This window comes from Podarcis pityusensis (genome assembly GCF_964106645.2).
Source record: "Podarcis pityusensis genome assembly, chromosome: Z".
NCBI classification, from domain to species: Eukaryota; Metazoa; Chordata; class Lepidosauria; order Squamata; family Lacertidae; genus Podarcis; species Podarcis pityusensis.
The window spans coordinates 41408109-41430488 of NC_138044.1; the positions used below are offsets into that span (position 1 = coordinate 41408109).

Here is a 22380-nt window from a genome sequence, read left to right on the forward strand (position 1 = left end):
TGTGTGTGGTTTTATTTTATTTTAATTTTTTTAGAATCACAGAACTGTAACAGAAGAACAAACGCGCCCGGGTTTTTTTCTTTTTCTGATAAAGCGCAACAGGCGCTCTCCACCGCGAATCCCCGCCCTCCCCCCGCCCCTCATCCCCTTCAGCGTCATAGAAACTCCGCCTCGAGCCCGCTCATTGGACAGATTTGTTCGGGTTTTTTTCTCTCAATCCCGCTCGCTCTCAAAATCTGCAGCGAAGTTCTGCAAGATAGACCGACAGCTACCTTCTCCGCCTTACTCGCCTAAAGTTGACTGGGCAGCTGTTGTGGGTCTGTGTGTGGCGGGCCAGAGAGTCTGATCATGGGGACATACAGCCCCGAAAGGAACGAGCTGAATGCCATTGCAAGTGATGAAGAAGAAGATGTGCTGGAGCTATGGCTTGAAGACGCTTCTTCCGAAACACACGAACGGAGGAGGAACATGGAAAACGGGACGGGTCGGCTCTCCTGGATACTCGTGGCGTACTGCCGAGCTGCCGTGGTTCGCGACCATGTGACCACCTTCGTAGCTGCTCCGCCGGTGACCGTGTTATCGCTGGAGAGGTATCTGAAGGATGCCTCCCAGAAGACACGCGTCAGCTACATTTCTGCTAGCAATGTATCCACGCGTGCCTCTTCCTACGGAGAAGTGGCCGCTCGTGCTGACACTCCTGGTCCTTCCAACGAGCACCCCGATCCTTTCGCCAGGCACGTGCGCCTTCGTGCCTCGTCCCTCATCAAGGTACCCAAGCGTACTGGCTTCCAATACCTCTATGATATGACTATTTCCGACGGCGTGTACCGGGAGAGATGCTTTCTGGCCCCCGAGTTGAACCGCTTGGTGCAGACAAATGCCCTTCGCTGTGGCCTGCGGGTGCAAATCACAGAGCTTTCGTGCGCTTTCGTTCAGAAGTTTGATAGCTGGATTATGTGCATTGAACAGCTCAAAGTTCTTGGCGCGGCCAGTAGAAGTGATGTTGTCCGGGGTCAACAGCTTCCCGAACGCAGAAGGAAGCCGCCCGTGCCGCTGCTGGGGAGGTGGAAGTATTATCTTCCACTGTGGAATAATGAAGATCCGTATGGGGACAGATGGCGGGGAAAAATGGGTCCAGGAGCTGACTTCGAGGATGGTGAGTTGACTGCTGCAGGGTGGGTCATCAATAGTGGTTTGTTGGACGCATGGGACTAATGGGTAGGATAGTCTGGGATATACCGCTGTTGTTATTGGGTTCAATAAATTTGTCTCTTATACTTAAGCACTGACAATCTATAGTCTGTCTTAATGTGAACAGTCAGATTCTGGGTTGAGAGCCTGGTTTGCAGGAGAAGCCCACAAGCTGAATTTGAGGGAATATGTTTGGTGTCGTGTATTGTCTTATTCAGGTATATTTTGGTCCAACATGGTGGCTATTTAGGTATGTTTTTGTGTTGTGTGTCACTGCACCGGGACCCAAACTTGATAGAGTGTGCTTTTAATAATTTTATTATAATTTTATTATTTATACCCTAACGATCTGGCTGGGTTTCCCCAGCCACTCCGGGCGGCTTACAGTACAGCTTTTCGGTTCTAGGCTTTGAATAGGTACGGAATACGCATATTCTGGGTGTTAGGGTCATTAAGAGTCAAGACGCTCTCCTGCACCATTTTAGACGTGCAGTTTATGTACTTGTGCATTTGTGTTCGCCTTGTGCACTTCATTCGTTTTATTTATGACACCTTGGAATTCTTGGGCTGTTTTCTTCTGAGGCAGCACCAGAGCAACCTTTAGGAATAGCCAGCTTGGCAGGACCAGTTTTTAAGATCAGCAGTGCTTGGTTATTTGTAACTTATCCCTTTGCCGCAATATGTTTTGTAGTAGTGGCAGTGCTGATGAAACCAACTATGTCACCTATACACTTTTGAATCTCTTTTTGCTTTCCTAGACTCTGCAGTTAAAACTCTGCGAGATTTGCAGAGAGACTTTGGCCACAAAACAGGCAATAAGATTAAAACTGGCACCCATCCTATTATCATTAGAATAACCCACAGGGGGAGACTTCAGTACTACGGAAAGCCTAGTCTGGCTGTTGATAAACCGTACCAGGTAGGCTATCTACAGATCTTAACATGCTTACGTCTTGTTGTGCGTCCATTTAAATCTGCTATGCTGATAAAAACCTTAATTCTTATTTCTGAATCCTTCTTCTAAATAACAGCCATAATGAAATACAATTGTAAATGGTAATATAATTATATTTTGTTATGGCAGTTATTTAGAGTTCAGGCTTTGTTTTTGGTTTTTTAAAGTCAAAATGAACTGAGTTAAATGTATCTCCTTGTTTATTTCATTGACTGTATCTTGAGAGTATCTTGTTGCTTTGATATAGGTAGAAATGGAAACAGTTCTATTGATGAATGTACCACTGTGCTAATACATATTGTACTAATTTACAATTTACCTGTTAAATAACGGCTTGATTTTTGTGGAGCCTTACTCTGATTAGACTTTCTTCAATATCCTGAGCACACAAAAATGGCTTTCAAAGGCTTTTCAAAATTTCATAATGCTGAATCATGATGCCACTGCTAATGGAATTTTTTTTAAGTGTTCTTAATTCGGTTGAAACAACATGCAGACTGCAGAACACACTGCCCTACATGGCTCCCCATGAATCACTTACGTTATTTATTTTTAACCCCTTTTAATGATGGTTTTTCCCAAGGACAAAAGATTCCTGCATTACAGGGGGTTGGGCTAGATGACCCTTGTGATCTCTTCCAACTCCTCAGTTCTATGATTCTGTAATTTTACATTACTCTTGTCTATAGCACACAAACTCATCTTTCACAAGCCCTTTTTCATTGCCCCCCCCTTGCTGTTTCTAGTGGCTGGAAGAAAACCTCACTTCCTGTTGTGTTGCCTTTCTTTTCACCTTCCGATTGCCAAACAGCAAGGTTTTTTATTTTTTATTTTTATTTTTTTATTTTTATTTTTTTATTATTATTTTTAATTTCTTTTAATTTTTAATTTTTACTTTTTAATTTTTAATTTTTAATTTTTAATTTTTAATTTTTAATTTTTAATTTTTAATTTTTAATTTTTAATTTTTAATTTTTAAATTCTAAATTTTAAATTTTAAATTTTAAATTTTTATGTTTAATTTTTAATTTTTAATTTTTAATTTTTAATTTTTAATTTTTAATTTTTAATTTTTAATTTTTAATTTTTTTATTTTTTTATTATTATTACCAAGCCATATGTTAAGCTTTCTGCTACCAGTTTTACACATCACTTTCTTTGCTACAACTTTATTTTCACTTGTTAGCCTTAGTTTATATGCCATTCCTGCACTGGAATAGGTGACCCTTTGGTTCTCTTCCCACTCTACAATTCTATGGTGGTTTTTAAAAAAACGTTTTTATTAAATATTTTCTTGGGTTACAGAAGTACATACAGCGTCTCTGCTTTCAGTTCAAAGAGTTCTTTCACACAGTTTGTTCATATTCAATGTGAGACACTGATGTTATATAGACAGTATAAATTTGGGGGGGGAGAGGGAGGGAAGAAGAGGGGGTAGTAAACTTTCATTCTTCTACATAGTGTATGTATAAGGTTTTTGTGTCATTATTTGGGTAGGTTCTATTTCTATTCATTTATTGGTTTTTGTTGGCAGTTAAAGAGATTTATCTATAGATAAGTTTCAATGTGAGTTCCCTTCTTTTTGCTGAGATGAATTTAAAGGGTGGTTTAGACCACAGTTTAGTCCATTGGGTAGGTTTATTTTGTAACCTATGTCATGCTCCCATTGTTTTTTTTTTATTGAGATGGGGGGGGGTGTTGTAGGGTTATGGAGCAGTATTTTATATATTGTGGGTACCATGCCCTTGCCATGTCCCTCTGCTGTCAGGAGAAGGTTTTCGGAAGTGGTCAAAGGCCTAATCGCCGCCGCCGTTTCTGCTGGGTTGTTTAGGAAGGCGTGCAGTTGGTGGTGTGTTAGCTAGGGTATTTGGGTGTCCCCTAGTTTGTCTTGCATTTCTTGTGCAGGTTTGGGTTTGTTATTTTTGTAGAAGTCAGTATAACAATTCTCTGATTCTGTTATACTGACTCAAAAGTATAACAAAAAAGTAGTTTCTGTGTAACTTCCATGTTTAGATTTGCAGTGCTGCCTCCCAGCTCTGTTGTTCATTTGTTCAGAATGTGCCATTCTCAGCTTACTCAGAGAGGTCTCTGCAGCTCGGTACAGGTGGGTGGGGCTGCTTCTGGCTCCTTTGGCATGACGCAGACCCAGGCTGGAAAGTGGGCAGGGTCTACCTGGAGAGCTGGGAATGAATTATTGCTGGCCTCCTGGGGGGGGGGGAGTGGGAGGGAGGAGAGAGACTCCAGAGATGGCTGGAAGTGAATACCGTATTTTTCGCTCTATAGGACGCACTTTTTCCCCTTCAAAAATGAAGGGGAAATGTGTGTGCGTCCTATGGAGCGAAGATGCCATAGCCCCGCGACCCTCTCCCGGCTGGAGAGGTGACGCGCGGCTATGGCAGGAACCTCTACAGCCCCGTGTCACCTCTCCAGCCAGGAGAGTGTGCGCACGGGGCTAAAGCAGCCCCCCGTGACCCTCTCCCGGCTGGAGAGGTGACGCGCGGCTATAGAGGCTCCTGCCATAGCCGTGCGTCACCTCTCCAGCCGGGAGAGCGCGCGCGGGGCTAAAGCAGCCCCCCGCGACCCTCTCCCGGCTGGAGAGGTGACGCGCGGCTATGGCAGGAGCCTCTCCGCTGCGCCTTTCCACTGCTCCCTGACCTGCTCTTTGGGGCTGGTGGTGGGCTTCCCCCCGCCAGCCCCAAAGAGCAGGTCGAAAGGAACCTGAAGCCTGGAGAGCGAGAGGGGTCAGTGCACACCGACCCCTCTCGCTCTCCAGGCTTCCAAGGTAGCCGCCTGAACACACCTTAAACGGCACCTTGTTTTAGAGCGGGAAACCAAGAGGGGGAAAGTTCTCCCCCTCTCTGTGCAGCACCTCCTGCTGCTTCACTGAAGGGGCGCTGGGCAGAGAGGGGGAAATTTTTTTTTTCTTGTTCTCCCCCCTCTAAAACAAAGTGCTTCCTATTGTCCGGTGCGTCCTATGGTGCGAAAAATACAGTACTTCCAAATCCGTTTACTTCATATAACTGTAGAGTTGTAAGAGATACTTTAGGAGCATCTAAGGCAGGCTTTCCCAACCTCCCCTCTATAGTCTTTGCCTGAATTTTCCACCCATGCATATAATATGCATTCTCACCATTTGTGTTGTTCTCACACTGTTTGAATTTTTTTGGTGTAAGTGCATTGCTATAGATGGAGGTCAGTTGCTGGATGCAGGCCCCAAGGAGGAATTTCACCTGCACATTTATTGGCTGGGTCCTATGGGCTTTCTCCTACCTCATAGCAACTGTCACAACTTTCACATGGTGGATGAGGCATTGGGCTGGATCCTTAGTAGAGAGGGGCACCCTGCCTCAGCCCAGTGGAGGACCCCCATAAGGGATATTGGAGTGTGGTGCTTTCTGTTCAGAAGCCTAGTCGAGGGCTGATAGGCCATGATGTCCCCTGCCAGGGACTAGATGAGATCTTCCAGAAACAGTTCACACCATGGTGGACCTCAATAATGGTTTGCCCAAGCTGTCCAATGACAGCTTGTTGAGCCAGCCAGCAAGCTGGCTGACCATGTGCCAAACCTGGTGCAATAAAGTTGCAGCCTAATTTAATCCAACTCCACTTTGTGTATGCCATTATTTTGACCTCTTCCACACTACTGCACAGAACTTGGGCCCACATACAAGTCCCACTGAATGGGGTTTGCTACCGCGCAGATGTCCATAGGGTTGCCACCTTAGACTTTAAGCCTTCTGAATGCGGGAAGCATTGCTTCTGTTCCTATGCAGTACCTTATGCACAGCTGATAAACTGAGGAGGAGCATGCCATCAGAAAAGTACAGATTAGCCACAGGCATTTTGAAAGAGCAGTTCAACAATACTTTTCACTCTTCCACAGTGTTGCTGAGATCTTGTGGCTCATATTCTTAATCTCTTTTAGGCATATTTCATTGTGGCTGATCGTTCCGGTTCTATGACCATGGTGCTGTGGAACGACTTGTGTTTTGAATGGTACAACAGTATGACCGTTGGCACTGTGTTGCTTCTTGAAAACTATGGTGTTAAAAGAAGCTGCCTTTTTAAAACACAGCAAACTCTTGGATCCATTGGCGTGAAGAAATTGTTCTCAATAGGTTAAGTATTTTGAATATTAATTGTTGTTCAACAATGTGTTGTTGTTTTTTTGCAGTAGGTGGCAACGCATGTTTAGTTTCACTGACCATTTGAAAGCATATGGCTCTTCATTGATTATAACTGTATTAAGGCACATTGAATTCTATACCTAGTTCATGAAGGGGATACATTGACCACTTTGAGGGGGAAATAGCGCTATCGTTTTTTTAAAAATCAACTGCCCCTAGAACAGAAAGTAAAATTTTACTGCCTTGGCTGCAGAACTAAGGTGTAAAAAATGTGGGTTTTTTAATCATTTTGGTGTTTCCCCCCCAAAAGTGTTAAAAGATGAAATTCCTTATTGTCCCAAGTCAACCACACTTTTCATCTGCTGTGTAATAGTAACTTTCAGTTGTTGTTCCTTAAATCCACAAAAGTCTTTGATACCCCCATCATGCCTTCTGTAACCAGTATAATTAGTTTCAAATTATTTTGCTTTACATATGTATATATAATGCATTGGGGAGAAAGTGAGATGTTTCTTCAGGCTAGGAGGAAAGAGAAGTGCAAGTCACAATTTGTCAATTTAAGACATTTATTATTAATTTTTACAAACATATTCTCAGTGGACTGATGAAATAAAGTTTCTTCTTTTTACACATCTTAAATAAATCTGTGTAATCAGGAAGAGATAACAAATAATATAGGGGAGAGGGAGAACAGCCAAAATGAAATTAACAAGGAACAATGTAAATTAAATAATGAAAATTTCTGACAGAAGAGTTGAGCTTTCCACAGCGTTTATAGAAAGCTCATGAAATAATCTCCCAGATTCATAGTTCTTTTTGGAATGTAATTTTGTAATTAGCATGTAATTTTGTTTCAAAGTTCACTTTAAAATGTCATTATTTTATAACACCAGATAAACAACAGATCAACGAATCTGGAGGGCCACAGATGTCCCTCTCCTGTTGTGAAATCATACACAACTCTCTTTGTGTAACTTGAGAAGCACTGCTTTGCTCACTTGTTTAAAGAGTAATACTGAAAGCGAAACCTTGCTTCTGCCTTGGTACCTTGTTGCTAAGACTGAGTGAAGTTTATGCATAACTATTTCAGCTGATATTTCAGATATCTGTATCGATTCAGAAATAGATATTAGGGCTTTGCAGCTCATGATGGGAAGACCCCCATTTTGTAAAAGACACTAGGTCGGTAGCCCTGACACTGGCTTTTCAAATACCCGTTGTTAAGTCCCACGAGCTACATAAAACAAAATACTTGGTCCCTCCTCTTAATCTAGAGAACTCCATAAACATTTACAGTACACCCATTTTTGGGTGTTAGCTAGATTCTTAAATGTTCTGTTACTCCATTGACGGGAGGGGGGAAACCATTTTTAACATTGAAGCTCTTTTGAAGAAATTCCAGTCTAACATTTCTCCGTCTTCAAACTTCAAATGCTATTCAGCCTGTATTTTGAATTTCTGCTGTTAAGGATTCAGGCTTCTTCCCCTTGATATAACCACTCACATTATTTATTTATGGTTGATCTTGGAAGGCAAAACCGAGGGAGGCAGTTGTTAAATAGTTTGTCAGTGAGAAGATTGTCCAGAAAAGCTCCAAGCATAGTGGCACATCTGATTTTAAATCGCTTGTGCTACCCAAATAATTGAGTCTGGGGGATAACAGTGTTTGTTATGCATACAGGAGTAGCAGAACTACTTAGGCAGCCAGGATCTCAGTTGTTCAATGTGTGTTCTCACGGTTAATTTCTTTTTCTTCTAGAACTAACACTAAACGCTGGGCGAAGACCTAGAATTACCATCATTCCAAAAGACAACATTAAAGTGCAATGGAGATTGCCCAACATTCAGTATCAGTTTGTCACAAGGTTAGGCTTTTTATGTTCTCTTTTTTGGAGACAATATACAAGGCAGGAATCAATAATGTAACAAAAGTGGGAAGGAGGAGGGAGGGGAAAAGTAACAGAGGAAAAAAAGCTTTGTCATTAAGCATTATCTATTTATTATTGCATTTCTATCCTGCTTTTGCTACCAAAGTAGCAGCAAACGAGGCAGAACAATTGAAAGTGAAATGCCGTATTTTCCTGTGTATAAGACTTTTTTTTTTTTGCTAAAATTTTGTAGGCAAAAATGGGGGGGTCATCTTATACATGGGTAGTGAATGCAGTGGGGGTGATTGGATGTGGCGAGCAGGTGGGCGAGTGAGGGATTGGCAGCTCAACGGCTCAAGAAATATTTATTTCTTAATTCAGGGTTCAAAAAAATAGGGGTCGTCTTGTACATGGGGGTGGTAAATAAAAACATTTAAAAGTTTTAATAGCATTTTAAAAGTTCAACTTGATCCTTATGGCTATTCACTTCAGGCTTCTCATGAACAGTATCTTGCATACATCAAATGCCTTGTTTAATAGGATTTTTAAAAAATAAAAAATAAAATTGAATGCCATTAATGAAGGAGACTCAAACAGGGAAGGCATTTAATAAATGGGGAGCTGTCACCAAGGAGGCCCCATCATGGGACAGTATCAACCATGTGTAACCCATTGGCAACAGGGGTGGCATTTTTCCAGGTACTTTGATCCCAAGCTGGTTAGGGCATTGCATGCTAGTACTGACCCTGTGAGTTGGGCACAGTAGCTCACTGTTAGCTAGCGCATCACCCGCAGGACTACTTACACTTGGCCTTGTCAGGCTCCAGCAATCTGGGTGATGCACTCTGCACCAGCTGCAGCTTCCAGGATGTCTTAAAGGACAGACCCCTGAGCTGGAGGCACAAGAACTCTCAAGACTAGACCAAAGCCCTCATGCCTTTCAGGAAAGATAAAACTAATCATGTTTGTGTGCCTCTTCCACGAATGGTCCGGAGGGTGGCAACATGAGAATGGGTCTTTTCTGTGGTGGCTCCCTTTTTGTGGGATGCTCTCCCCAGGAAGGCTCACCTGGCACCTTCATTACATATTATTTAGGCACCAGGAGAAAGCATCTCTCTTCATCAGGCCTTTGGCATTCAATGTTTATGTGGAAGCAGTGGTTATTGGTTTATTTTTGTTTTATTATGATGTATTTTGTGTTCCCAATTTGCATTTTTATGATGTGAACCACCCTGTGATCTTTGGATGAGCAGCGTTATAAAGATTTAAATAAATTAATGGGGATTATAATAATCCAGGTGGGAGGTCACTCAAGCATGGACAACTGAGGCCAGGCTTTGCCAGTCCAGGAAAAGTCATAGCTGATGAAGCAACTTACATATATTGGTCATCATCACTCCTTAATGCTTGGGACTCTGGTGACCCATTGGAATCTGGAGCACTTCCAGACTATGAACCTGTTGCTCTAGAAGGAGTGCAGTCATGTTGTTCACCTAATTCCTAGATACGGGAACTGCTTACTAACAGCACTTCTGTCTTATCACTATTTAGGCTCAATTTATTGGCTCCCATGAAGCCATTGTTTTCGGATACCAGTCCAACAACTTCAACAACCTGTCCAGATTCAGGTTAACTGGAGGGATGGAGCACTGTGTTCATAAATATGGAGAGATTACTGTGTGCTACAAATATCACTTGTACTTTTCTGTATTACAGATCCAAGCTGCTTGTCACACCATACATTGAACACTGTGATGTAGTTGGGGTTGTGAAATTTGTGGGAAGGACTCAGCGCACACGGAAAACAGGTTATTTTTAAATATTTTTGTGCTAATGAAAAATTAATTCAAAAATACTTTCTGAAAATGTTCAACATTTCTGTTGTCCTTACAGAGCATGGAGAAGACTTCTTGATCTATCGCTGGGTGCTGATTGCTGATGGAACCTCAGATAAGAATCTCATCCTGCAATTGTTTTCTTCATCTCAGCCTGAAATATTTCAGCAAATTCACCCAAGTATTTGTTTTTTTAAAAAATATCTCTGCATTTCTCCCACCCCAAATCTTGTAATACCTTTTTTCTTAAAAGTTTGCTTTAATTTTGGGTATTGGCAGACAATACCATTGCAGCTCCTTCTAAAGCCCCTGACAGAATAGTAGAAATGAGGAACTGAAACTTGCGCATCTTTGCGTGTGATGGTGCTCAAGCAGGTTTATATATATTTTCTCCCTTGTTTCTGAAGGGAGAACTACCATATTTTTCTCTCTATAAGACACACTTTTTCCCTCCTAAAAAGTAAGGGGAAATGTGTGTGCGTCTTATGGAACGAATGCAGGCTGCGTAGCTATTGCTGAAGCCAGGAGAGCAAGAGGGATCGGTGCGCACCGATCCCTCTTGCTCTCCTGGCTTCAGTGATAGCCACGCAAAGCCTCCTGAGCGCAGCGGGAGCTTTGTGTTGCTTTTGCTGGAGAGGCAATGCACAGAGAGGGAGAGCTGCGCAGCGCCCCTTCAGCGAAGCGGGAGGAGAAACAGAGCCCCTTCCGTTTCTCCTCCCTCTTTGCTGGAGAGGTGCTGAGCAGAGAAGGAGAGAATTTTTTTTTTTTTCTTGTTCTCCTCCTCTAAAACTAGGTGCGTCTTATGGTCGGTGCATCTTATGGCGCGAAAAATACGGTATATATGAAGTACTCTCTAGCATTTATCTATGAGTGGCTTAAACCTTTGGTGTAAAATTCATGGCCTTAAATCATAATCCAAAGAGTTATGTTTAGGTGTGTAGCAGGATTTGGGAATTTAGCAAGACTTTTGACCTTTTAAAAAATAAATAGCAAGTTAAAAGTCGGAGATGATGTGTAGGCTTGGGCCGGAGCAATATTGGAACAGACCAAGGGTCCATGTAGTCCAACAACATCCTGGGCCAATTCAATTCTATTCAGAGTAGATCCATTGAAATTAATGGACCTAAGTCAGTCATGTTCCTTCATTTCACTGCCTGCTCTGAGTAGGCTGAGTACTGGATATGGCTCCCTACAGAGGACAGATAAATGCTTCTGCAAAGCCCACAATTAATCTGTAATCTTCCACCTCAGCTACCTAGTTCTCTCCAAGCAGAAAATGTAATAAACTAGGATCTGGTGAGTACTATTTGAAACTGCAGATGAGGGCTCATGTGCTGGAATACTATCTCTGCAGATACTATTGCTACACAAAAACACTCTTGCATCCACAAGATGCTTAGACTAGAACACCTCTGACATTTGATTTTTCTATACAGAGAACTATTTTCAACACAAAGGAGGCATGCATGCCATCTAAAGTGATGCAAACCAGTAACTGGTTTTTCTCCTCATCTGCTGTTTGTGAGAACGACAACCAAGTCACATAGTTTTAACTGCTTGGTAGAACAAAAGTTTTAGTTTGGTTGAGCTAGGAATTGTAGGAAGTGCAATAATAATAATATAATAATAATAAATAACAATAAAAATGCTGCCAGTTGTATCTTTTGCTTTAAAACCTGATAGTTCTGAACATACATAAATACTGAATAGTATGTGTGAAATAAATAAATGAAATGAAATAACATTTATGGAAAAAAATTATGCATTCTTTCTCCATCTCCAGGGTCACTTTTCGTATGTACACACCTGAAGGTGATCCGAGAGATTTCAGGGAACGGCTCCTTTCCATCTTACCTGAGAACTACTAATGAAAGTCAAATGTTTATTTGCGGTAAATAAACCCTAATTTCATAATTAATACATGCAATTTGTAACATACACCTTCAAGTGCTCATGTACATCTTAACCACATTTTTTTGTTCCCCTTTTACCTTTGGGCATCAGCCATTTTGTTTTTCATTTTTGATTGTAATTTATTTTATTTGCTTTTATTTGCTTTAAAGGCTTCCTCAGCCTCAGCCCTCCAGATGTTTTGAGACTACAATTCCCATCATCCCTGACCACTGGTCCTGGTAGCTAGGGATCATGGGAGTTGTAGGCCAAAAACATCTGGAGGGCTGAGGTTGAGGAATCTGTGGAATTCTAGCAAGAGTACTGCATCTCTGGTGTTGGAAATAAAGCCAGGGTCACAGAGAAGTTGCAGAAGAATATTAAATCTCTGGTGAAATGGTACACTACGATAACTTCATAGAATCATAGAACTGTAGAGTTGGAAGGGACCACGAGGGTCATCCAGTCCAACCCCCTGCAATGCAGGAATCTTTTGCCTAAAGTGGAGCCTGAAGCCACAACCTTAAGATTAAGAGTCTCATGCTCTACTGACTGAGCTATCCCACAGACTGGTCTGCGTGCAATGAGCCTCTTAGGCAGGTTAGAAACTGCTGCAATTCTTTCGTATCCCTACACGGTCTCTACAATCCTCATCACCAACATTCCCGATACCATTTATTAATTCTATAATGTTCTTCACGTAGCCACCACCTGTTGAGTTCCCTTCCTGTTCTGCGATTCTATAATTCTATTGGCACAGTCACTTATAAAAAGTTGTTGCTTTAATATTTTGATATTTTTATTAGGCTTTTCACAGCCTTTGTTTGTTTGTTTGTTTTTCTTAACAGAGTGGCACAGAGGCCAGCCATATGAAAATGAAGTCAGAGTAAGAAGCATTGCTCATTGGAGGAGAACTCAGGAGGGATCTTCTCATGCAAACGAAACTTTCATTGGCGGATATTATCCTTTGCCACCAGCCCCAGACACTTTTCTGAAGTGCTGTGAAACTGCTGCAGGTGTTGTGTTTTGTTCTGCATTTTCATTCAGTCATGCTTGCCACTTGGCAATAGTAATGTTATTAAACGAAATATTTATGTGCAGCTTTATTCACTTATTTGTACTTTTTAGTAAATGATCACAATGCTAAACAACATACTATACCGGTAACAGTCATACACTAAACCAAAAGGTAGAGGAGGAATGGGGGATTTGTTTGGGAAGTTTATTGACGAAGAAGAAAAATATTAAACTATCAGAGCAAGTCAGTTAGCAGGGTTTTTAGACAAAGATTTCCATATAGTTTCCCCAGCTCTTTACATATATATGTGTGCACCTGAAGGTCCCAACAATGTGGGGTAGAATTCAATAATATATATGTGAGTCAGTAAAATGAAATTATTCCAGTACAAGATTAAGATGAACACACACTTCTGACCTCAAGGGCCCCCACATATCACATGTACCAAGGAGGACTTGCAGTGCTGAAATAGTGGGTGAGCAGTGGGGACTTTGATTTTCATTACTGGCCACCCTTAGATTACAAACAGGAAATAAATCAGAGGTTTATCTGTACCAATTTAAAAGCAATAATTTAACATTAAGTGCTTTTCCATTTGAATCTTTCGAATCCTACATTCATAATTTTGGTAGTATTGCTTCTTTAAAACAACGTTTATTTTTAGCCAAATTATAACAATTTCAATTATTTCCCAATTAATACAATTATTCAAATCAACTTCCAGTTAATACATTTTAGTTATAGTGGTTCACTCTGTGGTGGATTGGATGCATTTCTGTTCAAAGCTAAGTTTCGGGGGATTATTATTATTATTATTATTTATTTTGCAGTTGATCCAGTGTTGAAAACCGTCAATGAAATTCGGGAGGAGATTGGAAAACTGCACTACAGGGAGCACAAACGCATTGCTATTCGGGGGATAATTGGTGCTGTAAAATATGTCGACTGCACCATCGTACCTCCTGATGCCTCAGTTCAGGCGCCAGTTCAGGCACCAGTTCAGGCACCAGTTCAGGCACCAGTTCAGGCTCCAGTTCAGGCTCCAGTTCAGGCACCAGTTCAGGCTCCAGTTCAGGCTCCAGTTCAGGCTCCAGTTGAGGCACCAGAACAGGTATGGTGCTTGAGAATTAACAGTATAAGTATTTGGATACTATGTTTTACAATTTTTTTTCATTTTTAAAGAAGAAATAGAGTTTGAAAGGCTTAGTTTAGGTTTTTAAAAGTTTAATGTGGATGTTCCATTTTTTAAGAAAAAGAGTATTCAAACTGATATTTAAAACTTTCTACATGTGGAAAAAAAGATGGAAATGAATCGAGAAACTAAATGGGGGGTAGGCAGAACAATTTATTTAGTAGATCATATTTGAAAGACTGTAGATATCCTATAAACTAATCCCTATGGTTCTGATACTGGAGTTGAATCTAGATTAGGGTTTAAAATATAGTGGTACCTTGGGTTATAGACACTTCAGGTTACAGACGCTTAGCGTTACAGACTCCACTAACCCAGAAATAGTGCTTCAGGTTAAGAACTTTGCTTCAGGATGAGAACAGAAATCATTCGGCAGCAGTGAGGCGGCAGCAGGAGGCCCCATTAGCTAAAGTGGTGCTTCAGGTTAAGAACAGTTTCAGGTTAAGTACGGACCTCCAGAACGAATTAAGTACTTAACCTGAGGTACCACTGTACTATTAAGAGAGTTAATATGGATGGACAATGGGCGACCTACAGGGAATTGCTGCATTTCACAGGGGGAAACCCAAACTGAAATCAATGGAAAACCTAAGGAGCCAAGTTACGGACTGTTTGCAATATCATCAGTTACATGATATGTTTAAATTAGATAGACAAAATAGTCTAAAATGACTTGTTATTAGACTGCGAAACAAAAGACGAGCTAGTTAAAGCCTCAGTGACACACTGGGCAGTAGATAGAGGGCACAACATAGATTTCTAACCTCTGGGAGAAACTTTGGGAAAGTGACTTGAAATTTACAGCATGTTACTCTTTGAAAGAGAACTATTTGAAAATGATTCATAGTTGGTCTCTAACTCCAAGTAGGCTTGCTAAGATGTACAGGACAGAATCAGATAAGTGCTGGAAGTGTAAAGAGGTGGAGAGAACTTTCTTTCATATTTGGTGGACATTTTAAAAATGTAAAAGGGTTCTGGGAAATGATTTATAATGAACTGAAAAAACATGTTCAAAATACCTTTCCTTTCTGTTGGGGATGACTCGGACTGAAATCCCTAGGTGTCAGAAAAGGTTATTTATGTATGCAACAACTTCATATATATTTTCATGTATATGTGAAGAATGGCTACCTAGAAGTTGCTGAATTCTTTGTTTTTGAATAATAAGGCAAAATATCTCCTGTTGTTCATTTCCTACAGGTCAGCCAGGAACCTGCAGCAGGCACTTCTGCACAAACCTCCCAGCCACCCGAACAGCAACCTACAGGACCCAGAAAGTGTAAAGCGAAGAGAAAGAATAGGATTGTGGAGTAAGCTATTTCTCTACAATGGAATTCCCTTTCTGTTTTTGTTGGCATTTGTCTACGTTAGGCCACAATCCTGGTTCTGTTGACTTCCCTCTGAGCAAGATTAGGCACACATAGCATGGGAATTGTGTACTTTTCAAATGAGCTGCATCAATGTTCTAAAATGCCTTAGGTTATCATTTGCAAAGGAAATCACTTTTGCATTGCAATACCATGGCTGGCCTCCCTCTGTCTTGGGAGACACTGGAGGTGTGTTTTCCTTTGGGGGTGAAATCAAACCACTGGAGAGTTACAGTGATTGCTTTGGCTGTGGAGACCGATACAGTTGTTGCAGCTGGGACAGAGGATGGCATCTGGTTGTGCTGTTGCAAATGCACCATGGCAGATACACCATGTTCCCACCGGTTAGATGTGGATAGATATTTGGGAAAGACCTTGCTAAATGAGGTAGTTAGATCTGGGCAGGAATAGGTTCAAAGCGTCAGGATTGCAATACCAAATAGACCATTTAAATGATTGATTGATTGATTGATTGATTGATTCGAAATAATTTATTTCACCTCTTTTTAGATGGCTCTTAACAATGAGTTAACTTTTGAATGTTTTGTGGGTGCATGTGAATATGTGCAGAATCCAATATAGCTTCTAGATAGGACTGTGGCTCCAGAAAGTGCCCTTGTGTGTAATACGATGCTACTTAACTTATCAATAGAAAACCAAAGCTGCCTACTAAATAAAATGTTGCCTGACTGATTATTCATACTTCACTAGCGCAGCAAGCAAGAAAATAGCACAAGTGGCAGATTCTCAGTAACTTCTTGATTTCATTGGATTTTTCCCGTTGCTTGGTCCCTGCTCCTGCCTACCTAGCAGTTCGAAAGCACATCAAAGTGCAAGTAGATAAATAGGTACCGCTCCGGCAGGAAGGTAAACGGTGTTTCCGTGCGCTGCTCTGGTTCGCCAGAAGCAGCTTAGTCATGCTGGCCACATGACCCAGAGGCTGTCTGCGGACAAATGCCGGCTCCCTCAGCCTATAGTGCGAGATGAGCGCCGCAACCCCAGAGTCGTCCGCGACTAGACCTAACGGTCAGCGGTACCTTTACCCTTTACGCCTAATGCCAGTTGCCCTATCAATGTAGTAGCACAAACATGCTATCACGGCTGCTTCGAAGTTAAGAAAAAGGAGGTGGTGTCATGTCTGCTTTGGCCCTGATCATAAGACCTAAGTGACAAAATGGTGATTACTGGCAAAATGGCCAAGCAGCCCTATAATCCCCCAATGGCAACTCTACTCTTGGTTTTTATAGGTCGGATGAAGATGAGCAGGATGCATCGGCTCCAGCGCGAAAGAAGCGCAAGAGAAGTATGTGTCTTATTCCTTGAAACCTATCTGAGTGCCAGCCTTTTATATTAAAATAAGCAGCACCGGAAGCCTTAGCAAACTTAATATGCCTTCCTAATCTTTTACAGTAACATTATATGTTGTTTAGTTAGTAAAATTCTAGCTAAAGTGTTGGTTTTTAATCCTGGCTTAGTTCCCTAATGCCAAACGGAGATGATGGAGGAGAGATAACCTTGCTGCTTCAACCAAACCTTTCATTTTAATTTCAGTGAATCTTCCTTCCGGAGGGCCCATATGCTACAAGTTCTTATGTTACAAGGTCTTACCCTGTTATTGTGAATAGCAAGCTGATTTCAGTTACCGTAGCTAAATTGCATACGTGAATTATCTAGCTTGGATCTTCTACATTTCCTGCGGGCCACTGCAGCTGCCCCATTATGGAACCCTAGATTTTAATTCTAGAGTACAAAGCAGCTGATTTAGCGCTTCTGCGCATGCGCGACCACCAAAACCCAGAGGTAACCCGTTCTGGTACTTCCGGGTTTTGGTGGGTTCATAACCCAAAACAACCGCAACCTGAAGTGACTGTAACCCGAGGTATGATTTTACTTATTTTAAAGAAAAAACAAAATGAAGAAGCCTACATTAAAAAAAATAATTAAATGAGATAGGGTTCCCATTTATTATACATGTAAACTCAGCAAATGCAGTGCATGGAAGAGAGTGAAATAAACTGAGTGAAATAAACAAAAAATCCATTCTGGAATAGTAATCATTTTGCTGAACTTGGATTTTCTGATAGTTTACAATTTGAAAAGTGCAGGAAACACTAGCTTATGCTACTTTGTATTTATTTTCTTTTGAAAATATATAATAAAAGCCTATATCTACTGTGCTGCTAATTCCACATGCACACAATTTGGGGAGGGTTTTTTCTGGTTTATTGAAAATGTAGAATAATATTATAGAAGTAAATGGAGATTAACAACACACTTACTATCTTCATATTAGGAGCTTCCAAAAAGAAGCATGGTGAGTCTGCAAAACGTTCACCAGGTTCCTGGGAAAGCAGCCTCTGGGATAAAATAAAAGACCGCTTGGAGCAGCACTTGCATTACAGCAGAGTTTTCCCTGAAAGCTTTCCATCAAAATTTAATTATGAAACTGGAGATTTTCTCATGCAACTGTACAATCTCCAAACAGCCAAATACAGATATGTGCCAAATAAAGAAGATCAAACTGAGTATGCCTGTCCTTATGAATACTATCAAGTGACTATTGTCGGTAAGTAACCACCATCTCTGCAAAACAAAATTCAGCATCCCATTGGGAAGTGCAGGGGCTCCCCCAAAAAATCTGAAATAAAGTCAAACCATTTTTGCAGGCAAAAAAAAAATAAAAATTCAATGTGGGGGGAGGGGGTGACAAGAAATTTTCCGTACCAGGTACCACCTGACCTTGCTATGCCACTGGGGAAATGTTAACAGTTTTGTCTGGGTGTTGAAAGAATAACGGTTGTTACACAGAGCTAAGAGGGAATGCATAATGTATTGAACGGTGTGGTTGGTTTTTTGTTAGAGAGAGCAAGAGGTCAGAGTTTGCGGGTATCTGGGTTCAAAGGCAACTTGGCAGTTTTGGACTGATGTTTATCTCACAGTGTGACATACTCCACAGGTTTGCTTGGGGGGTAAAATGGACAGAGCAGGGAGAAAAGATGGGATATAAAAACATAGTTAATGAAGAATAAATAGAGCAACTGTAAGGGGAATAGTCTAGGATCCAAAGAACCTGCTTTTACTTCTACACATTCGAGGGGGGGTGGATTTGTGTTCTTCAAATAGCAGGCCTCTCATACTGTATATGGTAAGTAATTGCTGAAACTCAGGAGATTTCCCCCCGCCCCCCCCCCAAAATAACTCTTTGGACAGCAGGCATAGTATGCCTTTCTCAAACTTGCATCACTTGCTTCTTGAATACATAAATAATGTCCTCTACATTTCCAAAGAAACCAGCCCTGCATTTTAGTGGAATGATTTTAGATAGATTGCAATTTCAAAATCATAGCAAATGCAGAACGGTGCAAAGATGTGGGGAGGAAACTGAACAAGGACACATTCATTTATATGCTTGCAAGAGGGCCCAAATGTGGAAGAACAAGAAGGTAGAATATCTGACTAGATGGCAGCATTTTCAATATAGGTGTTGAGCTTAAATTGAGTATTAAGGTGTGTGTGTGTTTAAAGAGTTTGGAATATGAGTGGGGTGGGGTGGGGTGGGGTGGGGTGGAAGGGCAATGCTGTTTTGCCCTATATTAACAAGAGCACAATTTCCAAGTCTTGAAGCAGGGGGGAGGGGGAGAGAGACTATCACTTTGCTTGATACCAGTAGTATATCATTCAGGGAACTTTCTTTGGTCCCAGAAGGATATTGTTGGAAACCTGTGAGGGTATTAAAGTATGTAAATGGCAGAGCATACCGATGAAACTTTGTGTGCATAGTCAGTATGTTGGGTCATCAGCTGTTGGGGCATGAGCCAGAACTAAGTCACAACTAAGACAATGAAATAGTTCATTATGCTAGCTGATGGTAACAAAATATATCCATCTTTTGTACAGGAATGAATCGCGACACAGCTATAGATGTTGCCCTCCTGCCTGTCTGTTACTCTGAAAATTCAGGTTTACTTCAAGCAGCGGGCATGGAATGTGCTACGGTGGATTTGCCTAACACACGTGGGACCTCAAGTCAGAAGAAGATTGCCCAGGCACTTTCTCGTAAGAACTTCTAGATGATATTGATGGTTTGCTTATGCCCTCAAATAAGCAAGCGTAGTTGTAAATGAAGGTTTGCCACGTAACAGACCTTAATTCAAAACCTTTATTTTAGAATTGCCTCCTGGATCGCTTGTTATCTAGTACGGTTTGCCTAGCCTTGTTGCAGTGTTAAACAGTATATGTCTAAATGCATACCTTCTTCCCTGAAGAGATAGCAACCGTGTTAAATGGTGGCTCTTCTAAATTCCAACCATTTGCTAATTGGCAACTGTAAATAATTACAGTAAGCAAAAAAGTGCACGAATGCTTCAATGAGCATATTTCTTTGCATGTGTTTGCCTGCATAATTGTGTCTGCAAAGGAAATGGTTTTGAATATTTGACCCGCAACCTAATAGAAGATTGCAAATTATGCTTTTCTGTTTATTAGTGCCAGCTTTCCTTGTGTCGTGCTGTCTTCCCAGATATGTGAAACAAGAAGGAACCAGAAGCATTCTTTATTGTGTCAATCTTAGAATTTTTATTTCAGAAACTAGAAGCCTACAGATATGCTGGGTGGCTGTTAGATAACACCCTAAACTCCAGTGTTAAAGTAATCTTCTGAAATGGAAGCAGTTGCTATTTATTTATTTATTTTGCTTCATGCTGAGTTAATAATTCCAAACAAGAGTGAAATTTCCCCCTTTTCTTCCTATTTATTTATTTATTGGCCAAACACTGAAATGAGCTGAAATTCTGAAGACTTTGTCCTTGCTGTTGAGTAATTTGGATGAGGAGGATTCATCCAGATGTTTTTGTTCCCTGCTTTAGGCACAGGGAATTGGTTTTCTGTAGAGTATTTTCCTTTGCCATCATGTTGGAAGCAGGAGGGATTGATTCTCTGCCTTCCCCACTCTGCTTTATTACCTGTTCTGGGTGTAACATTGATGATACTCCTGGGAACGTAACAACAAAGCAACTGTTAAGCATTTGTTTTTTAGTACTAACGTCCATATCTTTGTGTTTGCATACTAGGTGGTGGGCTGGTGAGAAAACCTCTGATCTGCATCCTGGATGTCTGCTCTTTGGGAGAAGACAAAGTTGAAGTCTTTCTTAACAAAGTGTATCTGGCCACAGAGTAATTTAACAAGACAGGTGGAACATTCAACTTTGGGCCTTGGGAGAGCACAGTTTTCCATGTTGCTACACTTTGTTTTGCAAATCTGTATTGCATTTTACTGACAAGTGCAATATCGTACTGAAATATACTCAGAGTCGAGAGTGAATTTCATGCTCTTTATTCAGTTCATAATGATGAGGAGGGAATGAAAGTCCCCTCAAAGTATTTGGTTTATATACATTATTTACACAATGGGCTGCACGTGATTGGCTAATTCCGGAATTCTCCTGTAGGCCAATCAGGTTGTGGATTCACTTCTATCTGGAGCTGGATTGGGTGGCTCCTGCCGACCAATCATACTGCTGCATTGTTCTAGGACCAATCAGACTGCTGCATTCTGAATCCTATTGTTCTAGGACCAATCAGACTGCTGCATTTTGGATCCTATTCAACTCAGTACATAACACGTACAAATACATTTACTTCAGAACTGCACATATGGTGGTGGGTTTTTCCTTGTATTAAGATTTTTTAGTAGTTTGCAGTAAGTGAGAGAAAACTAATTTAAATTTAAAGAAAACACCCGAGACCGGGAAGAAGAGACGGTGGAAGGAGATTGGAAGAAAGTTATAAAAATTTATTTAAAGAAACATTGTAAAGTTAATGAACTTTAGGAAAATGTTGGAATGAAATTATTCGGCTTTAGTAGAAATGTTATAAGGAGATAAGTTTAAATAAGTCCTAAATCTTTAGGGTTTTTTTTTTAAGTGAAAAATTTAAGGGTAAATTGTGTCAAGATGAATTATAGAACAAAATTTGAGAAAGAGGGAAAGGATTTGCTGAAACAGTTAATTGAATTAAAATACAAAAAAGGGAGGTGTGAGGAAGTCGAGGAAATAAGTAAATGAAAGATAAAGATATGAAAATATCGGATCCTTTTTTTCTTTTCTTTTCTTTTTAAAATGTTTTTGTCTTTAAATGTCTTTTGCTTTTGCTTTTTTTAATTGAGCTGCTGTACTTTTTTTATTGTACCTTGTTTTTTTTCTTTACTTTTTTCTTTATATTTGAAGTATTGTAATTTCTTTAATTGTTGTTCTTTTTATTTTTTTCTTGTAATTGTTAAACTTTAATAAATATCATTATTAAAAAAAAATTAAAGAAAACAGCTGGGAGGGTTCACAAATTAGTTTAATTATACAATGTATTAATTCTTAATACTGGTTTCCCCCCCCCTTTAGTATTAAGGTTTACACTTTTCATAGAAATATAAGATAGTTAAGGTAGATTTTTTAAAAAGTCTTTATTGTTTCTTTTCTCAAATTGAAATTTTCAAATTATTAAATGATATATAACACTTTCGATTTTCATCTTTTCTGGACTTATCTGTATCTTCTATCTTTAATAAAATAAAATTTAGCATTAAATGCAGCAGTTTTGTTGTTATTGGCTTCCTTCTGTCTTGGAAGACAATGGAGGAGTGGGCCTTTGGGAGTGAAGTCAAACTGATGGAGAGTTACAGCGCCTGCTGTGGCTGTAGAGACCGACGTGGGAGAGACATGTTTTGTTGCAGCTGGGGCAGGTGAAGGCATCTGGTTGTGCCGCTGCAGATGCACCATGGCGTTCCTTCTCTCTGTGCTCCTCCCAGCAGTCATTTCTCCTCTGGTCACTGCTGTCTGGTCACTGATTGACTGTCTCCACTGAGATCATCTGCAAAGGATTCCCATACATCAGGGTTAATAGAGGAAATAAAGGGGTGAGGTGGGGACCAGGAGCATGGTACAAT

At 40.7% G+C, this 22380-nt stretch overlaps 1 protein-coding gene across 1 annotated transcript; it reads left to right on the plus strand.

Annotated features, from left to right (window-relative positions):
• Window positions 1-301: 301 nt before the first annotated feature.
• Window positions 302-21180, plus strand: RADX (RPA1 related single stranded DNA binding protein, X-linked). The gene is made up of 14 exons (XM_080991096.1): window positions 302-1156; window positions 1950-2110; window positions 6072-6264; window positions 8033-8138; window positions 9858-9949; window positions 10035-10157; window positions 11760-11867; window positions 12715-12882; window positions 13715-13995; window positions 15277-15386; window positions 16691-16746; window positions 17737-18009; window positions 19341-19499; window positions 20513-21180. The coding sequence occupies exons 1-14, from the start codon at window positions 349-351 to the stop codon at window positions 20617-20619; spliced, it is 2745 nt and encodes a 914-aa protein (XP_080847222.1). The 5' UTR covers window positions 302-348; the 3' UTR covers window positions 20620-21180.
• Window positions 21181-22380: the final 1200 nt, after the last annotated feature.

What these genes read in the sequence shown, in the direction of transcription:
- RADX (XM_080991096.1), top strand. Translation starts at nt 349, where the DNA reads ATGGGGACATACAGCCCCGAAAGGAACGAGCTGAATGCCATTGCAAGT. An exon ending in AAGTCAAATGTTTATTTGCG is followed by an intron (nt 11,868 to 12,714) that starts GTAAATAAACCC and finishes TTTTCTTAACAG; the next exon opens with AGTGGCACAGAGGCCAGCCA. An exon ending in CTATCAAGTGACTATTGTCG is followed by an intron (nt 18,010 to 19,340) that starts GTAAGTAACCAC and finishes TCTTTTGTACAG; the next exon opens with GAATGAATCGCGACACAGCT.